The 11535-nt window shown below is 40.7% G+C and overlaps 1 protein-coding gene and 1 long non-coding RNA gene across 2 annotated transcripts; one reads left to right on the top strand and one right to left on the bottom strand.

Moving 5' to 3' along the window:
* Positions 1 to 1121: 1121 nt before the first annotated feature.
* LOC306781283 lies at positions 1122 to 2972 on the bottom strand. Its single transcript, XR_013772201.1, has 4 exons — positions 2850 to 2972; positions 2315 to 2414; positions 1631 to 1744; positions 1122 to 1516 (listed from the first exon to the last, which is right to left on the bottom strand). It is a non-coding gene; the product is annotated as an uncharacterized lncRNA (long non-coding RNA).
* A 2696-nt stretch (positions 2973 to 5668) lies between these two features.
* LOC306781276 (rhodopsin) lies at positions 5669 to 6721 on the top strand (the record flags this gene model as incomplete). The annotated part of the gene is made up of 1 exon (XM_079274041.1): positions 5669 to 6721. The coding sequence occupies one exon, from the start codon at positions 5669 to 5671 to the stop codon at positions 6719 to 6721; it is 1053 nt and encodes a 350-aa protein (XP_079130167.1).
* Positions 6722 to 11535: the final 4814 nt, after the last annotated feature.

Here is an 11535-nt window from a genome sequence, read left to right on the forward strand (position 1 = left end):
AAGAAATACATTTTTAGTTGCAGTCCCAAACCAAATGGCATCAAAGATTATTTGAAGCTTTGACAGAGTTCTCTCTGTTCGGACAGTGAAACTCAAAAGGAATCTTGACATCCGCGACACCGGCCGACGTTATCTTTGCTGTTCTGGGTTCGATGATGTATAACCCGCGGTGTGAAATGCACGTGGGAGCTGGTGGTGTGGAATGTACCGATGTCGTGGTCACAGTGTTCCCTCTTCTCTACCGGTCACTCAGCGAGAGAGTTCCTGTGGGCAGAGTGAGAGAGCATCACACTCTCTGCCCACGCGTTTGTCCTCTGAAAACCACAGTCATCCCCGTTATGCACAAAAAGACAGGAAGTCAGGAACCCAAGCTGTGGAACAAGTTTTATTTGTGGTGTGAAAGGTGGGAACACTTGAATGCCAGCCGTCCCGAGACACGTTGAACTCAATCGCAGGAAATACACGAATGACCAAACGAAGATGTCAGAGGAAGATTAAGTTTAGTAACATAGCAGTGAAGCTGAAAGTCCTCCTGTTGTTTGCCGCTTGTGCTTTTCCTCGCTGCACCAGTAGACTCGTTTTTATTGAAGAGTAGGCGCCATCACAGCACCACTGATTCGGTGATTGAACACATTTTGTTCCTCTCAAACTAAAAGTTGGTTTGAAAGCCAAGTCCGGGGTTTTACTTTGAAGATGGCGAAAGTTTTAAGTACGTTTATAGTTTCGTAGTTCAACGTTCGAGGGAAACAATAAAACATCAACATAACTGAGAAGAAAGGATGTATTTCCAGTATTTAGATCCTTAGTACAGCAATGTAAAATACGTGCATTCAAAGTTTACTGAAGTAAAAGTACATAGTATTGTACACTAAATATACGTGCATTATTAAAGGTGAAAGTATAGTAGTAATTCTGTGACTGATATGACACTTACTGTAGTTGGTCAAGTGTTCAACAGTGTTAAACAATGTTGAGTATATCTAAATTTCAAATTCTAGTCTGAAAAAGGCCAAAAACTACAGTTTAAAAGTATAGCACAAGTCCCTAAAGATTGTACTGAAGTGCAGTACTTTTGTACTGTTTGTTTCTGTACTGATAGAGGGAATGACGGTTAATTTACAAATCCAATCAAAACAGCAACTTGGAATAATGAAAGTTTTCAATAGAAATGAAGAGCCACGGTGTTGCTGAGGAAAAACCAGATCAAATTCTAAAGAGGGGTTTCAGATTCATCTCTGAAAACCTGGTTAAAATTTATTAATATCCCCTCGGATTTGTGTACAAGTGTACTTATTTTGGCTTCCTGAAGAGGGCAGCAAACACCTACAGATGTACCAGAGCAGAGCGGCTTTGCAGCTTAGCAACAGGTCCTGATCTCTTCCTGTATCTGACAATCCTGAACAGCGTGCGGACGAATAACTAGTGAACTGTTTGTTCCTACCCGAGAGCTTCAGCACAGAGAAGATGTTTAACGTTTGTCTTCTCCCCAGATGTCGTCCATTGAGGCTGAATATCTCTGTGACAAATATAAAAGCAACCGTCTTAATTGACATGATTACTTTTTCTCACATGTCACAATCATGTGTGTTATTTATGAGTCGCACATGTACATACTAAAAGAATAACTTACCTTTATCTCTCAAATCTTAGTCACATGACAGGTGCATGTGCCTCCACCAGGCGAGGCTCTCATGTACGTCCACTGTCTGCACAGGAGAAACATGGTGGTCCACACTCGGCAGTCCTTCATATTCGCATCCAAACAAGTAGTAAAAGATACAACGTTGTACTACGATAATTAGTAACTGATTTACAAAATGTGATGTGGTTCAGTATTTATAGGGATGACTCTAGTGCACATCATCCGGACCTCAAAGCTGTAACATACTAGCCAGCCCTAACCTGTGTGTCATAATAGGTGAAATGCAGATGTTCACAGTTGTGTTGTCCTCATCTAGCCCTTCATTTCCCCTCATAAACACCTTGCAGCAGCTGTAGAGAGCCTGTGTGCCTCTGGGTAGCATATGGACTTGATCAAGGACTTCGATGGCTGTGAAAGACTCGTCTGCGGGACCTGCTTCAGTTTAGAGGCGGTTGTCCTTCCTGCTCTTCAAACCAAACTGTTGATGAGCTCTGCTTCCTGGTCTGCGACTGTGTTAGTTCTGCATCAGTGCATTCTTGGAGAGTTTCTGTGTAAAGCCCGTCTCTGAGCCTCGCTTCACTCTTGGACATTGGACTGCGGGACTCTCAAGTGTGTGTTGCTCACCCGTCTCCTACATACTAAAACGAAAGTAAATGAAGTGAACTTAAATACCTTTTTGACACGCGATGGCATCGACCACTTTTCTCCCTCATTTTAACACCAGCTTCAAGGGAGAACAGAACTGATCCGCCATGATTCTGAAGGTCTGTATCTGTTAATAAAGGAGAGCATGAAGAAAATGAATTACATATTTACAGAGAATTTTAGTTTTTCACCAAGTTAATCTAACAATAATGCAACAATTACAAGTAAACAACACAGACAGATTTGTTTAAGCGCTTCAGTACCTCATTTTGAGTTTAAATTCTGTGACATTAAGTTAAAGCACCTTTGATACACAAATGGACGGGTTTGTTAAATAAGAGACAAATAACAGTATTTCTTTCAGACAGATAGACACACACATGCAGACAGACAGATATACAGACAGAAAGACACAGGCATACAGACGGATATATGACAGATACAGACAGATAGACGCAGACATGAAGCTAAACATACAACTTTAAGCGAGCTAGCATCATTGTGTCTGAACTAAACGTTGTTAAACATGCCTTCAGTTGGTATTAACTTAGTATTGCTTCACCAGTCACATAATGACAACGTCTCCGTGTTGTTTGGACACGAGTCACGTTTTTAACGTGGTTTCACCACCAGACCTCTGGGAAAGGTTGACCTCGTACAGTAGAAACAAGTAGCTTCAGTTAGCTAGCTGGCGCACTCTTCACTTCCTGCTCTGCGTCTGAATTTCGCGCGTCATAATAGTCACGTGATTGCAAACAAGCCAATCAAGGCCTCTTTACGTGTCTCAAGTTACAGGATGTCAGGGTGAGCAGTTCAAACATTAGAGGAGATACATCATATCATATTCAGCTCCATAAACAGAGTTACAATGAGATTTTTTATATTTTTCCAAAAGTATAAAAGTGATCAAAACAGTTTCTTAATCAATGTGATCTGCCTAAATTGTGCCAACATACCATCATATATTACCTTCATTATATTCAGGCTCTATTTCCATAATAAATACATATTTTGATATATTTAAATTAGCTTTTTAGGGGTGGGGTGGATATCAGAGCACTATAAATGCAAAAAGAATCCCTGAGATTACAGAGGTATGGCATCTGTTTTTATTAACAGTCTCACATTAGTTGTTCTCCACCAGAAAGCACAGTTTACTCAGAAAGCAACACACGTCCCTTTACTGGAGCCCTGCAATCAGGTGTAGATGATGGATGGATGGATGTATTTAATCCCAAAAAGCAGCTTGGTTTTTTACTCAGCTGGAAAGAGCAAGTTCACAGCAGGCGTTTTATCAGCGTGCTTTTGGACCGAAAAAAGGCTGTTTGATGATGTCGCCTTTGGGCTCTCGAAAAAAATGATGAGCGTTTTTAGAAGCCAAATAATGAATCGATTAATCAAGAATATGTTCAACAACGTTGTCAATTATGAATGTAATGGTAAGTTGCAGCTCTATGTGAGATTTAATGCCAGGAACTCAAGTGAATTGTAAAAATAAAAAAGCCTATAATACATGGGTTTAACATATAATACAATATAATACTTGTAGAGTAACTTTTTTCTTCCAACACGCCCACCTGACACTACTGCTAACCACTAAAACACCTCAATAGTTAATAGTACAACAGTAAAGTTTTTACTGAAGTAATAAAACACCAAACACACAGCAGTGGCTGTTTCACGTTTCTCCAGCAGAGAGGAAAACATCGAACACTTCAAGTGTCTAGTGTGCCGATTATCAACACATGAATTAATAAAGCTAATCTACAAAGCATTAGAGCTTTATTTATGGTTTATTTGACAATTACTATTGTAAATATTCATTAATTGACATTGACACATTGACACCAGAATAGAAGCCCAGTTGAATGACGTTAATTCATAAACAACGTGTTGAAAGCGTCTCATCTGAAGACAGCAACATCCTGCAGAGCGAGAGTGACCCTCTGCAACATCAAATCCATTACAGGCCTGTGAGAGTAACATAAGCCCCAAATCTCTCTAATACAACACCCATTAGGAAAGTGCTGAGCTCTTTACCAACAGCTAAGATTGCTCGGCACTCAGCAACACCACTGCTTCACGCTGCACTTTCATAACAGTACGAGAAAATGTGACCCCTTGCTGCATTTTAATACATCGGGATGTATTTTGACCCATTTTCAAGGTCTGTTATCGGCTGCTGTCTTGGCCAGAAAGCTATTTTAAAATCTATAAATAAACTAAATGCAGTATATATAAAGTATATACAATAAAATGCCTGTGTTTCAGTACTGATTTGAATGTATGTATGTTCTCTTTGTGGCCTTTAACAAGGATTAGGGTGTAACTCCATTTGGTCGAAGGGTTAAACTGTAAATAACAAATCTAAAAAATAAAAACCTGATGAAATAAAGAGTTCTTGAAAGTAGAGATGCAATGATAGTTCATTGGCAGAAAATGAATCAGTGACTATTTTAAAAAATGTATCAATTGCTTTATCACGTTTCAAGCAAAAACAGCAAACATTTGATAGCAGTTGGAAGATTCATTATTTTTTTCTTTGTCATAGATGGCCGTCAATTTAATTAATTTAGGTTTTTCAGACAAAACAAGCAAATTGAAGACATCACTGTGGGTCCATTAATCAAGAATGTAATGCACCTGTGATCCCCCTCACTAAAGTAGTCTGTAATACACTTTTATTTTCAGATATTTAACCAAATGTTGTCAGAATTACATTAAAACCACATGATGTTCCGATTCATTTGTTGTTAGAATAAAGATTACACCTGATTTTAGAGTTATAACTTTATGTTGTACTGTTGAGCACATTCAGTGTTCGATTAACATTTTGGGGTTACAAGTCATGAGATTCATTTATATTAATTCACCACCTTGTCTTGCTTCGCTCTATTCTGGGGCGTCTTTACTTTGAACCGGTCACGAGTCCATTGAACAGCTAAAACACATCGACACTAATGTTTAAATCACATCTGTAAATGACAAAATCAGCGGCTACAAAACCGCACGTTGTTGGAGTAAAGTACCACAGAAAAGAGGAGACATGCTCCTGTGCACAGAAACCTCAATATTATCTAGTGCTCACAAAAAGATGAATTATTATTTTACATGAGGGGTCCACGGCCGAACATGAGCAGGTGTAACCTTAATATCTTGATGAGTGATCAGTTATGTTTGCAGTGGTGGCTGGATTAGATATTAACCGTGGCCTAAATCACTTTGTGCTGACGGATTCGGAAAGTGATAATCCGAGGTGTGCCTTTAAAAGCCGGGCCGCGGCCACCTGGGTCCATTTGTAGCAGGGTCCCCCTTTCATCACACTGAAAGAGCCAGAAGAAACCAAACCGACAGGGCTGATCGCAACCGCCAGCTGCAACCATGAACGGAACAGAGGGATCCTACTACTATGTCCCTATGGTGAACACCACCGGCATTGTCCGGAATCCTTATGAATACCCTCAGTACTACCTTGTCAACCCGGCGGCCTACGCCGCCCTGGGTGCCTACATGTTTCTGCTCATCCTCGTAGGCTTCCCCGTCAACTCCCTCACCCTGTACGTCACCCTCGAACACAAGAAGCTGCGGACCCCTCTAAACTACATCCTGCTGAACCTGGCGGTGGCCAACCTCTTCATGGTGCTGGGAGGGTTCACCACGACGATGTACACCTCCATGCACGGCTACTTCGTGCTGGGTCGCCTCGGCTGCAACCTGGAAGGATTCTTTGCAACCGTGGGCGGTGAAATCGCCCTCTGGTCGCTGGTCGTTCTGGCTGTCGAGAGGTGGGTGGTCGTCTGCAAGCCCATCGCCAACTTCCGCTTCAGCGAGGATCACGCTATCATGGGTCTGGGCTTGACCTGGACCATGGCCATGGCTTGCGCCGTGCCCCCTCTCGTCGGCTGGTCCCGTTACATCCCCGAGGGCATGCAGTGCTCATGCGGAGTCGACTACTACACGCGTGCGGAGGGTTTCAACAACGAGTCCTTCGTTGTCTACATGTTCACCTGCCACTTCCTCACCCCGCTGACTGTCATTTTCTTCTGCTACGGACGCCTGCTCTGCGCCGTCAAGGAGGCTGCCGCCGCCCAGCAGGAGTCCGAGACCACCCAGAGGGCCGAGAGGGAGGTCAGCCGCATGGTGGTGATCATGGTCATCGCCTTCCTGGTGTGTTGGGTGCCCTACGCCAGCGTGGCCTGGTTTATCTTCTGTAACCAGGGATCCGAGTTCGGACCGGTCTTCATGACCATCCCGGCCTTCTTTGCCAAGAGTTCGGCCATCTACAACCCGATGATCTACATCTGCATGAACAAGCAGTTCCGCAACTGCATGATCACCACCTTGTGCTGCGGGAAGAATCCCTTTGAGGAGGAAGAGGGAGCGTCCTCCACGAAGACCGAGGCCTCCTCCGCCAGCTCCGTGTCTCCTGCGTAAAAGAGGCCGTCCGACACCGGCTCGCCGATCCACCAATCCAGAGAAGAAGACTTCAGCCCCCAACCCCCCCCCCCCCCCCCCCCCCCGACTGACGGCTAACGTCTACAGAAATAACTTTTTGTACTTCTACAAACGTGTTGGTTCAACCTAAAGACAGTTGCAGGAAATGCCAGCCCATTACAGAGTTGTTCCTGTATGTACAGAATATCCAACTTAAAAATATATTTTTTTCTTTTTTTTTTCTGAGTGGAAAGGGATAAAAAAAAAAAATGTAAAAAGTTAATCTTTTACAGTTGGATCCTATATGACACTGGCTTATTTTTGAATGTAGAGGCATGTAATCAAGGCAACGTAAAATAAAACGCACTTTGCAAATGACTCATCCTGTTTATGTTTTACTTACAATTTGGGTGGCAAAGATCATATGACTAGTATATTTCATCAAATGAATAAAAGTGACTTATTCATAATGCATTCATGTCTTGAGTCTATTTATACTTTAGAGCTATTTTTGTAGCGGCCGCTGCTCCTTCGGCTGCAGAACTTGACGGTACAGACACTGTAATCTCATTTCTATCACAGGTCACCTTGGACTTATAACTTGTCCTACCTCGGGGATTATGACTTTGTTAATCAGGGATGAATGACATGACACCAACTCTATCTGATGACGAATATTAATCACATTAATTAAAGGTCAACACAGGCAAAGACTGAACGGTGTTATCAAGAGACACCTTGATGGAACGGTTAAGGAATGGAAACAGTTACGCTGGTGTTACTGACTCTCATCTCATATCACACACAAACCTTTAAACGAAGAATCAGCAACACTTTACTTTCATTTCCAGCATTGATAAGCAGTATTTAAATGTGTAATGAATGGTTTATAACACTCTTTAATGTAGTTGTGTACTTATTTATTCAAGGAGCTTTTCGATTGCCTCTACATGGCTCTCAACATGGCGACGGGGAGCCGGAGGCTCTGTTCATGTTGTGATTGTTAACTACAACTGTAACTCGGTGGACAACAATAAGTGAGGGTTGTATGACAATAATGTAAAACATGTTTTAATACGAGAACTTATGATTGTTTGTGAAAACATTACATCAACTAACACTTAACATGTCCTTCTGCTGCTTCACAACTACATTATAATGTGTTATAAACATGTATTTCATGTTTTATATTGCTTATAAATGCTGAACAGGGGGACTTAAAGCAAAGTGTTACCAGCCATGATTGATGACAAATACTGTAAATGAATTAAACATACCTCAGTCGAGTTTCAGAATTAAAGGAAACAGATTTAGAGCAGTTGAAATGCACCAATGCAGTAATACTACTGATAATGAATAGTGACTGTACTGTAATCTCATATAGTGTGTATCTATGAAGACAGATCCACGTGAGACCTACAGGGTCACAGCTTCACTGTTTCACAAGAATCCTGTATGTTCACGTGACGGTGAGTTGTGTCTGACTGACAGAAGCTCTTTGTGTCCTCCGCTCTGAGTTGTGCAGTACGTACAGTATATGTGTTCTGAGTTGTGCAGTACAGTATATATGTGTTCTGAGTTGTGCAGTACAGTATATATGTGTTCTGAGTTGTGCAGTACAGTATATATGTGTTCTGAGTTGTGCAGTACAGTATATATGTGTTCTGAGTTGTGCAGTACAGTATATATGTGTTCTGAGTTGTGCAGTACGTACAGTATATATGTGCTCTGAGTTGTGCAGTACAGTATATATGTGTTCTGAGTTGTGCAGTACGTACAGTATATATGTGTTCTGAGTTGTGCAGTACGTACAGTATATATATGTTCTGAGTTGTGCAGTACGTACAGTATATATGTGTTCTGAGTTGTGCAGTACAGTATATATGTGTTCTGAGTTGTGCAGTACGTACAGTATATATATGTTCTGAGTTGTGCAGTACGTACAGTATATATGTATTCTGAGTTGTGCAGTACGTACAGTATATATGTATTCTGAGTTGTGCAGTACGTACAGTATATATGTGTTCTGAGTTGTGCAGTACGTACAGTATATATGTATTCTGAGTTGTGCAGTACGTACAGTATATATGTGTTCTGAGTTGTGCAGTACAGTATATATGTGTTCTGAGTTGTGCAGTACGTACAGTATATATGTGTTCTGAGTTGTGCAGTACAGTATATATGTGTTCTGAGTTGTGCAGTACAGTTTATATGTGTTCTGAGTTGTGCAGTACAGTATATATGTGTTCTGAGTTGTGCAGTACGTACAGTATATATGTGTTCTGAGTTGTGCAGTACAGTATATATGTGTTCTGAGTTGTGCAGTACAGTATATATGTGTTCTGAGTTGTGCAGTACGTACAGTATATATGTATTCTGAGTTGTGCAGTACGTACAGTATATATGTGTTCTGAGTTGTGCAGTACGTACAGTATATATGTATTCTGAGTTGTGCAGTACGTACAGTATATATGTATTCTGAGTTGTGCAGTACGTACAGTATATATGTGCTCTGAGTTGTGCAGTACGTACAGTATATATGTATTCTGAGTTGTGCAGTACGTACAGTATATATGTGTTCTGAGTTGTGCAGTACAGTATATATGTGTTCTGAGTTGTGCAGTACAGTATATATGTGTTCTGAGTTGTGCAGTACGTACAGTATATATGTGCTCTGAGTTGTGCAGTACGTACAGTATATATGTATTCTGAGTTGTGCAGTACGTACAGTATATATGTGTTCTGAGTTGTGCAGTACAGTATATATGTGTTCTGAGTTGTGCAGTACAGTATATATGTGTTCTGAGTTGTGCAGTACGTACAGTATATATGTGTTCTGAGTTGTGCAGTACGTACAGTATATATGTGTTCTGAGTTGTGCAGTACGTACAGTATATATGTATTCTGAGTTGTGCAGTACGTACAGTATATATGTGTTCTGAGTTGTGCAGTACGTACAGTATATATGTGCTCTGAGTTGTGCAGTACGTACAGTATATATGTATTCTGAGTTGTGCAGTACGTACAGTATATATGTATTCTGAGTTGTGCAGTACGTACAGTATATATGTATTCTGAGTTGTGCAGTACGTACAGTATATATGTATTCTGAGTTGTGCAGTACGTACAGTATATATGTATTCTGAGTTGTGCAGTACGTACAGTATATATGTATTCTGAGTTGTGCAGTACGTACAGTATATATGTGCTCTGAGTTGTGCAGTACGTACAGTATATATGTGCTCTGAGTTGTGCAGTACGTACAGTATATATGTGTTCTGAGTTGTGCAGTACGTACAGTATATATGTGTTCTGAGTTGTGCAGTACGTACAGTATATATGTGTTCTGAGTTGTGCGGTACAGTATATGTGTTCTGAGTTGTGCAGTACGTACAGTATATATGTGTTCTGAGTTGTGCAGTACAGTATATATGTGTTCTGAGTTGTGCAGTACAGTATATATGTGTTCTGAGTTGTGCAGTACAGTATATATGTGTTCTGAGTTGTGCGGTACAGTATATATGTGTTCTGAGTTGTGCAGTACAGTATATATGTGTTCTGAGTTGTGCAGTACAGTATATATGTGTTCTGAGTTGTGCAGTACAGTATATATGTGTTCTGAGTTGTGCAGTACAGTATATATGTGTTCTGAGTTGTGCAGTACAGTATATGTGTTCTGAGTTGTGCAGTACAGTATATGTGTTCTGAGTTGTGCAGTACAGTATATGTGTTCTGAGTTGTGCAGTACAGTTTATATGTGTTCTGAGTTGTGCAGTACAGTATATGTGTTCTGAGTTGTGCAGTACAGTATATATGTGTTCTGAGTTGTGCAGTACAGTATATATGTGTTCTGAGTTGTGCAGTACAGTATATATGTGTTCTGAGTTGTGCAGTACAGTATATATGTGTTCTGAGTTGTGCAGTACAGTATATATGTGTTCTGAGTTGTGCAGTACAGTATATATGTGTTCTGAGTTGTGCAGTACAGTATATATGTGTTCTGAGTTGTGCAGTACAGTATATATGTGTTCTGAGTTGTGCAGTACAGTATATATGTGTTCTGAGTTGTGCAGTACAGTATATATGTGTTCTGAGTTGTGCAGTACAGTATATATGTGTTCTGAGTTGTGCAGTACAGTATATGTGTTCTGAGTTGTGCAGTACAGTATATGTGTTCTGAGTTGTGCAGTACAGTATATGTGTTCTGAGTTGTGCAGTACAGTTTATATGTGTTCTGAGTTGTGCAGTACAGTATATGTGTTCTGAGTTGTGCAGTACAGTATATGTGTTCTGAGTTGTGCAGTACAGTATATGTGTTCTGAGTTGTGCAGTACAGTATATGTGTTCTGAGTTGTGCAGTACAGTATATGTGTTCTGAGTTGTGCAGTACAGTATATGTGTTCTGAGTTGTGCAGTACAGTATATGTGTTCTGAGTTGTGCAGTACAGTATATATGTGTTCTGAGTTGTGCAGTACAGTATATATGTGTTCTGAGTTGTGCAGTACAGTATATATGTGTTCTGAGTTGTGCAGTACAGTATATATGTGTTCTGAGTTGTGCAGTACAGTATATATGTGTTCTGAGTTGTGCAGTACAGTATATATGTGTTCTGAGTTGTGCAGTACAGTATATGTGTTCTGAGTTGTGCAGTACAGTATATGTGTTCTGAGTTGTGCAGTACAGTATATGTGTTCTGAGTTGTGCAGTACAGTATATATGTGTTCTGAGTTGTGCAGTACAGTATATATGTGTTCTGAGTTGTGCAGTACAGTATATGTGTTCTGAGTTGTGCGGTACAGTATATGTGTTCTGA

The sequence above is a fragment of the Melanostigma gelatinosum genome (assembly GCF_949748355.1).
Source record: "Melanostigma gelatinosum genome assembly, chromosome: 8".
Lineage (NCBI taxonomy): Eukaryota > Metazoa > Chordata > Actinopteri > Perciformes > Zoarcidae > Melanostigma > Melanostigma gelatinosum.